Here is a 17648-nt window from a genome sequence, read left to right on the forward strand (position 1 = left end):
CTTACTTGGTCTCTGGCCCTACTGAATAACTTTTTTCACCAACCGGAGTCTTATCTCCAAGGATCAAGAGCTGCAAGGTCAGACATTTGTATTAAATAGATCACCTGAAAATATTCAAGTTTAGGGATTGGAAGAATAACAGAGGTGAGCCTTAGGCCTGTGAAGCACCATGGACAATTCTTAGCTTGTCATTTAAGACTCTTGTAGGTTGAGGCTGGGAGGGTGACCAAGTCCAGTGTACACAAAGGCATTCTTAGAGATGTACATGTCTGTGTATACAGCCCCTCGAACATAGGAGTTGCTAAGGGTCCATTATCCGCGAGTGGGTTAAATCTTTACTGCAGTTGTCAGGCTGGCTTACATTGGGTTTTTTATATTACAGATAGCTTTGGGAACAGAAATCTTTATTATAACAACATTAAAGTAAACAAACAAAAAACCAAATCAATAATAGTCATCTCTCTCAAAGAGCTGTTCGTTTCTCACTTTCCATTGTTTAGCTCTTTGTAGACAAATCTTCATCTCATCCCATCCACAGTGAACTCCCAGTTTTGTGCTCTTCTTTTTCACTGACTTTATCATAAATATTTTCTGTGATGTTCCCTAGTCTTCATAATTGTCATTGTGATGTGGCTGGAAAAGACTGCCTCAAACTGAGATAACGGGATTTAATTGTAGTTATTTATCTGGCTACCACTATTTCCTAAGTAACAGTGTTGTGGCTACTTTTCTATAAGTCAAATTTTCTTCTTGTTGATGTTTTTCTTTAGATTAACTTCCTAGAAGTGGAATTACAGCAAAAGAGAGTATAAACACATCTGACTACTGGAGCGATAAGAAAGATGTTTCCGAAAAAAAGCGACCATTTCTTTGTTAGTGGCAATGTATAAAACACTTGTTTTATAAAAAGTAGTCCTCAGCATTGGGTGTCATTATTCAACTCCCCTCCAATTTTTTTTTTTTTTTTTTTTGCCAGTTTAGTGAGCATGTAAGTTTACCCTGTTATCGTTGCAATTTTCATTTCTGTAAATCCTATATCCCTTCTTCTTCCCAAAGACATCTGGTCAAACGGGCTTCAGAGAGAACTCATTTCAATTAGGGTGTACGTGTATGTGTGTGCATGCTGTGTAGCTATGGTTCTTTGTATCTGGATACATATAAGAGTCCGAGTATCTGACCGTCTCTGTGTGTGCATCCGCTTCCATGTTTATGCCTCAAAGAACAGACGTGTTGTGGAGTGTATATGTCTGGGGTTCTGCTGCGGACCTTGTTTCTGAGCATGTATTCCTTAGAGTATGCTCATGTGTATGTGTGAATAAATTGTAGCGTGGAATTGTGGAGGAGATGCAAGTAATGAAATCAAACACAGACCACTTGTGGCTTAACACAGTTCTCTCATCTGTACCTTCCTGCATAGCTCTGCTAACAGAGGGAACCAATTAATGAATTCCAAATAACAGTGAAATGTTTAGAAGAGTTGGGATGATTTGGAAAAAAGTGGACAGCTCCTACAAGCCTCTAGTTTTCATGCAGAAAATAAATAAAGCTTCAGTGGGCTGGGACTTTGAAAACCATTTATCAAATGACTGATACTGGGCAGTGATACATACCACCACCAACAACCCCCGCCCATGCCTCCATGCTCTGTTCTCTGAGTCTAAAATGAAGATCGGAGCAAAGGATGCTTGTGAAAGTTAAATAAGATGATGCTCATAGAAGGTGCTCATAAGACGTGGTCCCCTGTAGGAAAAGGAGTAGAGGGGACCCAAGTCCCAGGCCTAGGGCCCCAGTCTCTTCTCAGACTCTGAAATAGACAATGACGATTCCTAATTGTAAGTGTTGCCAAAGGTCTTCCCAAAATACCTTAACCAGAGCTAAAAATCTTACACGTCATTGCTAAATACATGTAGTTTGGAGGTAGACCACACTCTTCAAACCATGGGGTTTATGATGAAAAGATAGTCAAAGGTCCTCATGGGGTAGAGGGAGCTGGAAATCACTGACACAAATCTGTAGATTTCAAACTTCTAAAAAAAAACAATAAAACCACCCACCCCGCAACCCTGTCAACACACACACACACTTTTATCCAAACAACTTTTATGGGGAACCCCAAGCTATGAAACAGATGGGGGCAGGGGCAGAGGCAGAGGATAGGTGGGCCTGCCTACTCCTCTCTGGAATCTGACGAGGGGCTCCTGTGGCACGTCCACACACCCTGGAGACCCCCAGGTGAAAACCATGCCTCTAGATAACCCCAGAGTCCCGGCCAGCACTGCGACTCTCTAAGGCTAAACCGCAGTTTCCAAGCAGTAACAGACCGGCTAATGTTTTCTGAGAGCTTCCTATACTCCAGGTTCTGTGCTTAGCTCCTGACACATGCTATCTTATTTTGGCCTCACATGTTCTCCAGGAGGAAGACCCTAGTAGTAAGTACTCTTAGGATCCCCATTCTCAGCTGAAAAAGATAAGGCCCAATGCAAGGATACTGGGCATTATAAGAAAAGTGTCCAAGTTCATTCAGCTTGAACATCATGGAGCCAAGAAGCAAACCTAGATAGTCTGGGTCTCGAATCTGTGTTCTTAACCCAGCCTGTAAAGCCTCCCAGTTTTGAGGGTTAAGCAGCATCTTTGCAAGTTAAAGTTCCCAATTCCCCATCAATTGACATTGTAACACCATTTTTAGTTTTGGGTTTTTTTTGTTTGCTTGTTTTGTTTTCTTTTGCTTTGTTTTTAAGAAGAGGTATGGGAGTGACCCTCAATTCACCTCAATCTCTTATCTAAAACCCTCTGTGATCAGGCCAAAAGAGTAGAGCTCAGAGTTACTGTCTAACTTGAGGATCAAGCCATTGACTTTGACAGCAACCATGGCTGCTGGGAAGATTGTTCCTGCAAGTATTTTTTGATGACAGGACAAGGTGGGAACGGAAACAGAGAGTAGCATCCGATACCTCTCAGGGCTTTAAAACCCGCCTTATTCGACTCCCCTGGTGGCACAGTGGTTAAGAATCCGCCTGCCAATGTAGGGGACACGGGATCGAGCCCTGGTCCGGGAAGATCCCACATGCTGCGGAGCAACTAAGCCCGTGCACCACAACTACTGAGCCTACGCTCTAGAGCCCGCAAGCCAAAACTGCTGAGCCCACGTGCTGCAACTACTGAAGCCCATGCGCCTGGAGCCCATGCTCTGCAACGAGAGAAGCCACCACAATAAGAAGCCCACGCACCACAACGAAGTGTAGCCCCCGCTCGCATGCAGCAATGAAGACCCAACGCAGCCCAAAATCAATCAATCAAAAAAAAAAAAAAACCCGCCTTATTTACCAGGCACTACACTCCAGTGACGTAGACAGGATTATCCCCATTTCATGATGGCAAAACTGAAGCTCAGAGAAAATCTGCTGGAGATCCCCTAGGTCAGAAGCGTCAGAGCCTGGATTTGAACCCAGCACTCTCTGACCTTCCATCACTCTACACGAGACCTTGGGGAGAGTGGGTCCTTGCCCTTCTTCAGAGCCTTCCTCAAAGCCTTCCTTCTTTGCCTGCTTCCACCATAGCCCTTGTCACCATCCATGCCAATACTTGTTGCCACTTCTGTCTCTTTTACTACCCAGAGAGCCTTGGTGGCAGAGTGTGAGTACACACAGGGCCCTCTGTGAAGGTCTGCTAGGGAGTGAACAGCCCAGTCCAAGTAACCCAGACCTCCAAGGAGATGAGAACCACTCCTCCACGAAGGAAGGATCTTAGATTACAGGAAAGCACCACTGGACTGCCCAGCACCACTGGACTCCAAGCACTGAGAACCCCTCCGGCCCCTGGAAATTCACACTTCCTCCCTCCCACACATGGTGGCCTTCTTTGGTCTCTGGGAAATCCCAGGGCAACTTCTGACTTCTAAGTGGGTGCCCAGGAGCCACATTTTCCCCCAAAGTTGAGTGTGTGATGGGGTATTCAAATTCTCCCAGCAAGAAGGACTCTCGTCTGTCTTTCCCTCTGCTTCAGGACCAAATATCGCACAGGACAGTGTGTTTAAGAACCTGGGATCTGGAGTCCACCAGACATGGGTTTGAGTCATGGCTCTGCCTAGCTCTGCGATTTGGGGTAAATTAACCTCCTTAACCTCCCTGAGCCTCCAAGAGGAAACAGTTAGTAACTAACCGTGACCACACAGTGACGTTTTGAGACTCAAATAAGATAATGCACAGAAAATGCTTAGCACAGGGCCTGGTTCAGAGCTGGTGCTCAAAAGGAGTGGAGCCTTGAAATTGAGCCCTGCCCTCTCTCAGAGGCTCTGAGCGGCTGGTAAAGGAGGAGCCGGTGGTCAGAGTGGAGCAGGGAGAAGCTCACCTGTGGGGGGGGGGCGGATGGGGACAGGAAGGGAAGCCCAATGCTGAGTCAGTGGGAGCTGCGGAGGGCACAGTGACTCAGACAGATGTTCCCACTCAAAGAACCTGTCCCAATATTAACCACAGGAAGCAGATAGGAGTTCAGGCAGTAGGGCCTTTCCATGGTAGAAACCAACGGGCAGTGTGCTAGGGAGGTGGAAAGGGGACACCAGGGTGGGCAGGGAGGGGAGAAGATTAAACTTCAGGCTGTAAAACAGAGAGGGAGACACAGGGCACAGTCTCTCCCACAGCCCCTCGGAGCGAGGTCCAGGAAGATGAAAAGGGCAAGCTGCCTGGGACCAGGAAGAAGCCGGCTCCAACTTCAGTAGAACACCCTCTTTCCTGTAATCTAAGATCCTTCCTTCGTGGGCTGAGACCGGAGAACCTTAGCTGAAGCCTAGAAAGAGAAGAAAGGAACTCGGGTTGACTGAGCCCCTACCCTGCGCCCAGGGCCAGAACTTTATAATGAGCTTTATCTCTAGATGCCTCTCTTGTGTCCACACAACCCAACACTGCAGGGCAGCACCCCCGTTGCATATCTAGGGGCCCAGGTGAGAGAGACGGCACCAGCTAGACGTGGCAAAGCGGGGCTTCAAACCCAGACCTATATGGCTCTCTCAAACCTGTGCTTTTCCTTTCAGAAAGGCAGCACCATTCTTCAGCACTGAAGCTGTCGGTCCTGGGTTCAAGTTGACACTTCTGTCAACCACTAGATATGTTAACTCGGATCAGTCACTCATCTCTCTGGGCCTCAGTTTCCCTGGCTATAAACCAAAGAGTAGTGGTACCCACTGTGTAGGGTGTGGTGAGGATTGAAGGACTTCAAGCCAAGCCTGGTACAGAGTCAGTGCTCCATTTATGTTGACTGTGGAGCTTGTGCTCTTCTCCAATAAAGCCACTCCCCAGGACAGTGGAAGAAAGCACGGCTGCCCCCACCCCATGTAGGCTGCAAAGGAGAGAGCCCTGGGCTTGGGGGCTAAGGACATGATTTCAGAGCCCAGCCCTACACGTTACCCGGGGTGTTACCTTAGACAAGTCACTGGACGTCTCTGAACTTCAGTGTCCTCACCTCTAGAATGAGGATAGTGAGGCTACCAACTGTGCAGGGTAATGGTGTCACGCCGGGTAGGTGACAGCCCCTAGCACGGTCCAGAGGAGAGCAGAGACCAGGAGGCAGGGACTGGAATTGCCCTGTGGTGGAGACTGATGAGCTGTGGGCAGTAAAAAAGAGAGGGGAAGGGGCGTGGAGGAAGGTTCAGATGCCCAAAAAGATCCAAACCCTACTGCCAAACCAAGGTGGGCATTTCCCAGCCACAGAGAGAGATTATGATATTCACGGAGCAAAGATAGATGGGAACATTACAGGACTAGGGTCTTTACCCTTTTCTGTCATCTTCTGCTGAAGGTGGCCACCAAGAAACTTACTGTCCACAGAGACCTTCCCGCTGTGCAACCCAGGGGAAGTTGCTCACCCACTCTGTTCCTTCTCTTTTTGGTGTCTGCGCTAGGAGAATGATGTTCACAAAGCTCGTGATTGGGAGGGATGAGAATGAGGAGGAATAAACTACTGGAAAGGAAAGACGTAGAAGACCTCAGCAAAGAACCCCTACCCCCGCCCCCCCGCCAGGGCATTCAGTGGTATCTCCCTTCCTTCGGTCCCTGGCTGGGAGATGGGGGCCTGAGGACGTCACAGGAAGGTGTGGCAGAGGAGGACCAAGCCACAGAGACCAAAATTAGCAACAAGTTGGGGCAGGGAAACCCTGTGTGGGTGCAGCTCTGAGGGAGGCAAAGCTCCAGCAGGGGAAGGTGGGTGTGGACTGCTGTTCCCTCCCAGCTTCCACAGGGTGAAAGTGGAACCAGCATGGGCTGGGGTTGGGGGGCGGGCCGGGGGAGTAGGGCATGAAAGATCCAGGATCATATTCCAGCTGTGTCTGTGTGAGATCGTCTATTTGACAAAGGTGTACTGAATACTCTTTATACCCAAGTCACTATTCTAAAAGCTAGACAAGGGTATGACAGGAAGAAGCCCAAGGACCTGACCTCAGGGAACTTCAAGTAGAAGAGAGATGCAAGGCAAAACCTGACCATGGTCCAAGGGCGAGACCAGTGAAATGCCATGAGGAGTTCAGAGGACAGAGCTGGGAAGGGAGAGAGATCCAAGTCAACCATCTGAGCCAGAGCTATGAGCATCACAGTTGGAAAGGACCTTAGAGGTTTTCTGATTCAAACGTCTCAGTTTCCAGATCAGGAAACTGAGACCCGGGGAAAAGGAATTCTTTGCATGAAGTCATGTAACGTACTGGCATCAGCAGAGCCAGCTGAGGACCTAGGTATCCTGACTCCTCAGGCCCATCCCCGGCACTATCATGGTTCCATTTACACCCCTGACCAAGGCTGACAGATGATCTAGCAAACGGAGCTCAGGTAGCCCAGGACAAATCCATTGTCAGAACCGTAAGTACTCAACATACTCAACCATGGCCTTCAGCTTCAGGTAAGATTCAGTTCAGCTGCACAAAGAAACCCAAAACATTCCGAGCTTTTGCACCCTAGTTTTTAATCTCTCAGGTGAAAGTCTGGAGGCCTGAGGTCCAGGCTATAAGAAAGCTCTAATCCACAAGGTTGCCAGGGACCCAGGCTCACTCCAGCACCCTCTTTCCATCCCTAAGTTATGGCCTTGGTCCTACAGCCTCGAGTGAGGGCACCTGCACTCCAGGCAGCAGGGCAGGATGAAGAAGAAGAGGGGGCAGATCTTGCCTTTTAACAAGGGTTCCTGGAGGCTGTCACATGACACATCACTTTACAGCCTCCAGTGGGAGGCTGGAAAATAATTTCTTTTTTTGTGGTACGCGGGCCTCTCACTGTTGTGGCCTCTCCCGTTGCGGAGCACAGGCTCTGGACGCGCAGGCTCAGTGGGCATGGCTCACGGGCCTAGGTGCTCTGTGGCATGTGGGATCTTCCCGGACCGGGACACGAACCCGTGTCCCTTGCATCGGCAAGGGTGAGATATTTAAAAGGTGAGATATTTCCAAGTTAGACAACTATTTACCATCTCATGCCCACAGAGCAGCTGAAAAGTATAGTAAGCAATACTCAACTAAAAAGCACTTTTCCCTTTCCCAAGTGATTTTAAAAGACCTCACGAAGTAAGCATGTTTAAGCCTCTAAGGTTTTATGGTGCAAATGTATTTCACGTCAGAGGCATATCACTTATTACCCTTAGGACGCAGAAGAAAGGTAGGTGATGACAGTACTCTTACAGGCATGCCATTTGCAGCAACATACCCATATTTATTTCAAAGGGGATTTTTCTGCACTTGTGTTTCTTTTTTAAAAACACAAAACAGGGCTTCCCTGGTGGCGCAGTGGTTGAGAGTCTGCCTGCCGATGCAGGGGACGCGGGTTCGTGCCCCGGTCCGGGAAGATCCCATGTGCCGCGGAGCAGCTGGACCCGTGAGCCATGGCCGCTGAGCCTGCACGTCCGGAGCCTGTGCTCCGCAACGGGAGAGGCCACAACAGTGAGAGGCCCGCGTAGCGCAAAAAAAAAACAACAACACAAAACAAGCACAAATGGACAAAAAGGTCATCCAAAAAGGAACCACATAAGGGATTGTGAAGGTGACAAATTGAAGGCTATTTATCTGATAAAGACCTTATGTAAGAGACTGTGCTTCTTTTTACATATTGGTTCTCTCTTTGTGTTCTAGGAAGAGTTGCTTTTGTTTGTTGATTTGTTTCATTCACTTTCCCCATCCCATTTGAGGGTCAAAGTTATCACGAGAAAGGTAATTTAAATGGCAAACAACAGAAACTCCGTATCTATTTATCAAAACTTGAAGCACAGACTGGGAGATGTACTTAGAAGTTAAATGGTCATATCTAGCGAATGTTAAATATGCTTGCCTACGAGGTCAAACACCCTGTAACGAGGCCTGATCCTCATGAAACCACAAGTTGCCTTTGGGTGAAAATCACAGCACTGCCCTAAAACCAAAGATTCAATGCAAGGGCTAATGAAAGATTAATAATCATTTTCTTGGGTACTGCCCTTTTCTTTTTGTTTATCTGTGCCCATAGTCTGTTAAAACAGAGCTACAGTATTGTAAACGTTGACTACACTAATTTGTAAAGCAATAAATCCTATGCTCTGGCTATTCATGAACCACTGAAACACCTATATTAGACAATACGAGACACTCAGAAACGGTGCAAGTGCAGATACTCTAACCACTCAGAGATCAAATTCTACTTAGATTTGAGGTTTATTATAATTAATGAAGGGAGATTCTGAAAAGATTCCAAGATACCCATTATAAGAGTTTATTAGAGTACTGCCGTTCCCAAATTAAAGTTTTAAGGTTATCTATAAAGCAAGAGTTCCATGTTACCTGACAGTCTGTTCATAATAGCATTTCCTTACTGATATGGAGCAATTTATTTTGGTAAAAAAGGTACAGGCAACTGAACAACTATGTCTACACAGAATCTAGGCTGCTCTTATAAAACAATCCTGCAAACATTATTTCATTAACAGCTAGCTTTACAGCATAAGAGAAGCAGTATCTGCTAACTTCATCCATAAGCTTGAACCAAAGTTACAGTAAAGGATAAAAATAGCTAAATGTATACATGGGCGGACCTCATTTTATTGCACTTTGCAGATATTGCAGTCTTTACAAATTCAAAGTTTGTGGCAACCCTGCACTGTCAGATGATGATAAGCATTTTTTAGCAGTACAGTATTTTTATTTTTATTTTTTAATTTATTTTTGCAGTACGCGGGCCTCTCACTGCTGTGGCCTCTCCCATTGTTGAGCACAGGCTCCGGACACGCAGGCTCAGCAGCCATGGCTCACGGGCCCAGCAGCTCCGCGGCATGTGGGATCCTCCCGGACCGGGGCACGAGCCCGCGTCCCCTGCATCAGCAGGCGGACTCTCAACCACTGCACCACCAGGGAAGCCCCAGCAATACAGTATTTTTAAATTAAGGTATGTAGACTATTTTTTTAGACATAATACTATTGCACATTTAACAGACTACAGTATAGTATAGACATAACTTTTATATGCACTGAAAACACAACAACAAAATAATTCATGACACTTCATCGCAGTGGTCTGGAACTGAAGTACACTATCTCTGTGGTACACCTGTACAGGCTTTTTACCAAGTTTTCAACTCTGGGAAAATTTCTAGCCTCATCTTTCTGGAGACTTAAGCAACTTTCAAACTTTATCCATTTAGAAAATCTTCACAATTTTCTAAAGGCACAACCTTACCTACCCTGAGGTTAGAACACAGAGGGGCCTTTTAACCCATTGTTTGTGTGTGGTCCACTAGTATTCAGATGAAGCCTCCAGGGCAGTAGAGTAGGTTTGCCAAATGCATAGCAAATTTTTCTAGGCTATAAAAGCTTGAGGAAGACCAACTTCGTCTAAACAGAGAATCACTTCTCACTCAAACCTAGTTTACCTGCTTACCTCCCATGATGTACTGGCAAGTGTTTGCGATGGATTCCATGACTTCCTTCCACAGAAGCATTGGGCGGCTTATGGTACACTGAGGCCAAAGAACCAATGTGGCAGATGAGCTCATCCAACAGAGTTGGCTCAATAAGAGCTGTCTCCTCAGAGATCAGTGGCTTCTCAGACAAGACTACTTCTTTGGCTGTGACAGGATCAGTTGAGAGAAGGCGCCAATAAATAGAGCCCCGGTCTCGAAGGTCAGGATTATCAGAATCCTAATGAAAAGGCAATGGCAAGAAGGTTTAAATGTAACCTTTCTCCATACAGAAAGCCAAACTGCTGGATTTATTATCAAGGCAATGCTTAAGTGATTTACGCAGAGTTGGCCGTTAAGAAGATATTTAGACTCAATATATTGTTAATAGAGCCATAATTCTGTAATCTCTAATGTTTCCAAGAATTTAAATATAAATTGAAGTGGGTTAGTTCTAAGACTCAAATTCAAAATGAAGTTGGGAAAAGGAAAATAAAGTTTAAGCCAGTAAAAATCAACTGCTTACGATGGCCTCAGGACGTAAAAATAATGTTTTTAACTGCTTTAATATTAGCAGGATTATTCATGAAACACAGCTTACATATATTTCACCCATACCTTCTTTCTTCATTCAAATATTTATTAACTATCTCCTATAGAGAGAGACACTGGCCAGGAGACACTGGCCAGGAGACACTGGCCAGGCCCTGGAAACAAAGAGACAACAACACAGTGCCTGACTTCAATGAGCTCAAAGAATATTAATTATTACAATATAGTATGAGAGGTACTATCACCTAAATAATAAAAAAAACTGTTCAAGAGAGAACATAACGAAGTGCTTCTAAAAGGGGTGACACTTGAATTTAGTGGTCTCGTTTTTTTTTGTGGCTGTTTAAAAATAATTTTATACATGGTCATGGCTAAGAAAAATTTATTATCAATGACACATCACAATTTAGAAATGTATAATATAAAAATAAGTCTCCCCCTATCATCCAACCCTACCCCACCTTAACTCCCCATCCCCAAAATAGCCATATTAACAGTGCACTATATATCTTACCAGAGAGCTCCCACACATATATATTTATTTTATACAAAACCAGTTTCATAGTATGTATACTGCTCCTCAAGCTGCTTTCCATATTGGCACATACAGCTGCCACTTTCCACTGTATATGCAGCACTGCATCATTATTTACTAGTGTCCTATTGATGAACATTTAGGCTGTTGCCTCTTTCTCCCTCCTTCCTACTATTTATTTTTGCAATCATTATAAAGTGGCAATAAATATCCTGGTATCCACCTCTCAGAATGTCTATATAGTGGCATTCATTTACGCATGAATTGTTCCAGTGGTATCATGTTATTAAAGGCAACAATCAGTCCCATTTCAATTTCTGTATTTAAAACACATACAAAAATATTTTCTTTAAACTAGGCCAGGGTTTTTCCCATGAGTTTCTACATAAGCAGATGAACTGGTTTATAATTTAGCCATTTAAGGCACGTATCATTCAGCTCAATACCGGAAGTGACCCTGATGGTTTTATATAGATTTTCTTAATCATGTATTATTTAATTTGCACTCAAAATGGAGTGCTGGTTAAAAACAAAAAAGCATAAAGAACACTGAGATACAAGTTAATACAGTATAAAAATGGTAAATTTTACCTCAAGATAATCTTTATCACATTCATAGGTTGCATTATTCTAATAGAAATGCACATATATACATGTATTATTCGTATCAAAATGTTTGTAGTATTTGAAATGCCAGGGTTAAAAAAAGGAAACAGTGATACTATCCAATTTAAATGAGTTTGTTTTGTTGCTTGTTGGGAGGGGGGCTAATTTGCTCCTGAGGAAGTGTTTATAAATAGCAGCCTGAAACCTCCTCACTTAGATTTTCATTTGGAAACAAAGCGTGAATATTATGAAACATAAACAAGTTGATTTTTTAAAAGAGCAGAATACAACTTTCTCCAAGTATCACATCAGGAAAGCAATCCCCTGCCCAGCTTTTATGATATTTAAATTAAAAGTTAAATTTTAATCTGTATATTCAGTCCCCAAAGCATGTCATTTAAAATTTGTAGACTATGCTTTTTATTACACAATGAACACTACACATCACTTAACTGGGAAAACTTAATTTGCCGTTATATAGTAGTAAAGTTGTTAAACATATTAAAATAAACTACATAATACAGCTTAATAATATACTTATCAAAATATTTTTTTTTTACTTCAAACTATTTCTCTCATATAGCTGGTACATATTTAACCAAATGGCCAAAAAAAAAAAAATTCCTGTCGAGATTCGCAAAATATATACTTCTGTGAAAATAGCTTGAGTCCCCCCACAAATTCAAAACACTGCAACAGGACAAACTTCTGGAGACAGAATCACTGGATCAAAGGGTATACGTACTGTAAATCTTAACAGAAAAATTTAGTCCTATGAGAAATGAGAAAATGAGTGCAAATTTTCCAGGACCAGAAGTGAAGAGTGGGCAAGGATCTCCACTGTCCAAACTCAGTTATCCTGAGGGGTGATCTGTTAGGACTACTATCAGCTGGCCTTCACTTCCTCACTAATTCACATGGAGACCACGATAAATCAGGCCCAGTCAAAGCTAATGACAAGAAAATAGAAACTTTTTATGATTTTAAGGTGCCATTATGTGTTTGGTGACTCAGAAAATTTGGTTTCGGATCTACTGTACTGCTAGTCTTATAGGCCCCCATAAGGATGTCAAGAAAATAGTGTATTTCCCAAAATTTGAGAGCTTCCAAAACAATTCTTACCAGGCAAGCTCTGAAACAGTAATTCTTAAACTGTAATGTGCATCAACATTTTAACACACCAGGAAAGCCACTGAAAGTGCAGATTCCAGACTTTCTGATTCATTATGTCAGAAGTGGGGCCCAGGAACTTTTATTTTTAACAAGCAGCACAGGTGATTTTGATGATGATGGTCTCAGATGGATTTTGATGATGATGGTCTCAGATGTTCACAGATGGAAAAACTAAGGTGAAGACTTCTTTTCCACGTACTAAAAATAGTAATTACTAAAGTTTGGACACTTCTATGAATATTCTTTACTAATTCCTGTAAAACTATCAAAGCGAAAAGACAAATCTTTGAAATAAAGCCATGGATTCAAGGGTTGGTTTTCTTTTCCCCTAATTTTATATATATATATATATATATATATATATATATATTTTTTTTTTTTTTCTAACCTGTTGATCTCTATCATTTAACTGGGGTATTCAGACACATTTAATGTACTTATTGATATGGTTAGGTTTGGAACTGTTGTCATTTCTTTTTTATTTGTCTTATCTGTTCTCTGCTCCCCTTTTATTCTTTTTTCTTTATTGCTGTTGTTTTTATAAATTTATTTATTTTTTGATGCATTGAGTCTTCGTTGTTGGGTCTTCATTGCTGTGCGTGGGCTTTCTCTAGTTGCCGCGAGTGGGGGCTACTCTTCGTTGCGGTGTGTGGGCTTCTCATTGCCGTGGCTTCTCCCGTTGCAGAGCTTGGGCTCTAGGTGCACAGGCTTCAGTAGTTGTGGCACGTGGACTCAGTAGTTGTGGCATGTGGGCTCAGTAGTTGTGGCACGTGGGCTCAGTAGTTGTGGCCCACGGGCTTCAGAGCACTCAGCAGCTGTGGCACACGGGCTTAGTTGCTCCGTGGCATGTGGGATCCTCCCGGACCAGGGCTCAAACCTGTGTGCCCTGCATTGGCAGGCGGACTCTCGTCCACTGCACCACCAGGGAAGTCCCATAATATTTCTAATCATACCACCATTTTATTTAAAATTAGAAGCACAAAGATTTCACATATACTTCACTGAATCCTCAGCACAGATAAACAACACGATTAAGTCTACTATAAAGACAGAACAGTAGTATGACGGAGAAATTTGCCCAGTCACGTCCTGAACCAGTGGATGTAGCAGAAACAGAACCCCACCACCCAATTCAAATTAACGTAACTCAGCAGATCATGCTGCCCTCAACTTAAAAATTTATGGCTGGTAACATAAATATTAAATTAGGTTCTTATTTCACGAACTTGAGAAAAAAATTCCAGAGGAAAATTCCAGTGGAAAAGACTTATATAAATGTGCTTATTCTATTATGCTAATGCCTCAGATTTCATTAACTGGACAGAAAAGGCAAGTCTAGAGAAACTGTTTATTAATTATTTATAGCCAAATATGAAATAATCATCCACAATAATCTTAAAACCTCTAAGTTCACTTATTTATACTGGCTTATGCACAACAATGCTTCAGGCAGGGAGACAGGAAATGCGTATTCTCAAAAGTCATTCTTAACTTTCAGACTTGAGAAGCAGCATGAACAGAGTAGAAAAGGGCAAAGACTCTGGAGCCAGGCTACTTGGGTTTGAGTCCTAGTTCCACCCCATACTAACTGGGCCGGCCTCTCTATGTCTCAGTTTCCTCACCTATGAAATGGGAAGAGTAACAGTATTAACCCTTACTGAAAGCCTGGCACATAGTAAGCACTATACAGATGACTGTTGTTACTAAGATTCTCTACTAGTCCTTGTACAGAAAATCTAGAATTAGGAACGTCTGATGGTTTATTTATACCCTGCCGTGTTCTAGAAAAGGATTTAGCAAAGCTTATAAAAATACATCTAAAGCTAGAGAACATAAATTAGAAGCAAAGGCAGAAAAACGCAAGCCACGATGACCCACACATTTTCTACGGGAGATCCTTAAATTTGATTCTAAGGTTTCAAACATCTGACATGGAAAACAAGTCTAGTCAGATAAGCCATTCAGAGGGGCAGTTAATTACATACTAATGCATAAGAGAATCCAAAACTGGTTAGGAATTTTTTTATGGGGTTTCATAGAGAAAAAAATATATAATGGAATAAATACTTTGATAACAGATCTAAAGAGGATAGTTTCTCATGACAACCCTTACTACAGGATGATGATATTAGTGTAATTCAGTAAAAACAATTCTAATAAGGGTCAAATACAATGCAGTCTAGATCCCCAGCTCTCTACTAATCTGGCTTGATTCAGTGGTAAATTTCAACATCTATAAGAACATAGGGAATCCTCCCTAAACACTTTATCTCAGGCAAATACTGTAATAAGAGTGAGTTTGAACTCTGACAAGAACCTAAAACACAGCTCTCCTATGCTGCCTGTTAAATACAGATACAGAGGCCTTAAGAGACAATGGAGGTGAAGGCAGGGTTCAGAACTTGTGAATACAATAGAATCTACCAAGACACTCACTTGATTATGAGGCTAGCCTTATCTATTCAGAAGTGAGTAGACAGGATTTCCCTGGTGGCACAGTGGTTAAGAATCTGCCTGCCAATGCAGGGGACACAGGTTCGAGCCCTGGTCTGGGAAAATCCCACATGCCACGGAGCAACTAAGCCCGTGTGCCACAATTACTGAAGCCCACGTGCCACAAGTACTGGAGTCCATGCTCCGCAACAAGAGAAGCCACTGCAATGAGAAGCCTGCGTACCACAACGAAGAGTAGCCCCTACTCGCTGCAGCTAGAAAAAGCCCGTGTGCAGCCAAAAGTAAATAAATAATTAAATTTAAAAAGTGAGTAGACAAGGAGCAAAGCCAAAATTCTTTTTAGAAAATTGTTCTAACTCCATCTTAACAGAGATACAAATGGGTAATAAAGGGTCTAGACTAGGAAACCTAGAATGCTCAATATAGATAATATTAAATAACCACTGCCTTGATGGTTATGGAAATCGCTTTGCTTCAGGCAAAAGGAAGTTTTAGAAAAAACACTTCAAAGAGCTCTAACAAATAAATTTTAAAAGATGTAAAATTAATAATAGGAAAGGTGTATCTATTTTCCAATGTGGATGAATGTCAAGTGGCCTCTCAGCAGTTAAGATGAGTTTGACTATTCCACACATACATAAACACAGAATCTTCAATTTGGCTGAGGCATGAATCTGTCACACAATGTAAGCCGAGACAGTCTCTTACCTGCCGAGTGATTCTAGGTCACCACCCAGCACTCCCATCTCTACATTTTCTCTTTCCTTATTTTCTACTTCTTGTGGTAACTTTCATGGAGAGCCAGATATTGCTGATGCTTTGAAATGTGGCCGACAGGGGAGAGTTAAAACTTGAGATACTTTAATAAACAGAAATTTCATGATTCTTGAAGAAAATGAGATTTCTGAGAAAGCTAAGAGACTGTATAAATATGTATTTATCTGTGTTTAGGGAGTTTTCTGAAGTGTTAGTACATAGGCCTCATTAAAGTCAAGTTTACTATATTACCGTCTAGAATAAACACAAGACTTCTTTGAATCTGGTTAATTTATACAGAGCTCTTTCTTTCATACAAAGGAAGAGAGGCTCCAGGGCCTGTAGCAAAAGACAGAAATGAACTTCAAGGCCCTAAGGTGAAGTCAAATACATGGCTAATTTAATGGCAATCACCCTACAGAGTCTGTAATAAGCACTACATGATTAAGAAGGGGCAATTTCTATTCAAAATGGCCCCCTGTAGATGACCTATTAAACACTAACGTGAAAATTAACGTCTAACCTAAACTTTGATTCAGAAGATGACCAATTTCTGCTCTTAGTGTCAAGACACGCCTCATCAGTGATGGACAACCTCCCAGTCCACTTTTCATGGACAGATGGTGAGCCATGGCCTGCCCTTGACTCCACATACTCATATGGATGCGTCTTCACACTAACCATAATGGGGTCAAGTGAAGGTTTAGAGACTTGGGGAAATAGCACATTAAAAAGTTCATTCATAATTTGTTGGAGAAATGGAGAAGACTGAGAGGTACAAGGGGTGGAGTGGGACACCTCTATTTTCTGTGAAGTGAATTTTCTGACATCCTTTAACTCAACTACTGTTGGTCAACTGCTCCTTAAAAGATAATCAAGCGATAATTCTCAGTAATGTTTACATGCATCAGTAATCAGACAAGACAATTATCTTAATTTTTAGTTCAGGTCTTCTTCACATTTGAGTTCATTGATTGTAAAACATCTGTACTGGAATCAAGTGTCAGAAAGTAGCCTTTGACTCTAGCAGTTTTCTTGGCTGTATTTTTTTCAGAGTTGTATAGCATATTCTATAAACAACTTATTTAATAATGTTGTCTGCTTTATAGTATTCCATTAAGTATTCAAATGCCTTATCTGCCCGTCGAACTTCTTTTCCTTAAAATGGATTCCTGGCATTTCTAAAATTAAATACTGTCAGAGGAAAGAAGAACTTTGCATTTATCAGGTACCAAATGATGCGCTTTGACCACTTAACAGATGATGTATTGGCAACTATTCAAGGTTCCCATTTGTGGTCTCAGTTTGGAACTGGGTTTCAAGAAGTGTACTAAGTGCACACCCCAACCGTACTAATTAATTACAGGATTTACCATATTTAGTCCTCCAATTGTGTTCATTATTGATATGAAATAAAGCTCCCCAGAGCAAAAAAAAAAAAAAAAAAGGAAAGATGACAGCTCAGAGCTAGGTTAAAGAACTATAAAAGAGTTCAAATGCTGTTAATATACAACTATAAAGAGATGAAAGAGGAAAATGGTAAATTGAATATCTGAATCAGATTCCATGTGTAAACACACATCATAACTCTTGACAGCCTGCTAAAGCCAGCCTGTTCTCAAATTCAATTAAGAACATTACTGGATCATGATGGACTGATCATTATACTAGTTACGTCAGAAAAAGT

At 42.5% G+C, this 17648-nt stretch overlaps 1 protein-coding gene across 1 annotated transcript in view; it reads right to left on the reverse strand.

Annotated features, from left to right (window-relative positions):
- Window positions 1-17648, reverse strand: part of LOC309838826 (AP-2 complex subunit beta-like) — an 80230-nt gene that overhangs the window by 17383 nt on the left and 45199 nt on the right. The window contains 1 exon segment of the mRNA XM_082680165.1: window positions 9867-10126. Within this exon segment, the coding sequence (XP_082536291.1) occupies window positions 9867-10126 (260 nt within the window).

Source organism: Grampus griseus (genome assembly GCF_964374135.1).
Source record: "Grampus griseus genome assembly, chromosome: 20".
NCBI lineage: Eukaryota > Metazoa > Chordata > Mammalia > Artiodactyla > Delphinidae > Grampus > Grampus griseus.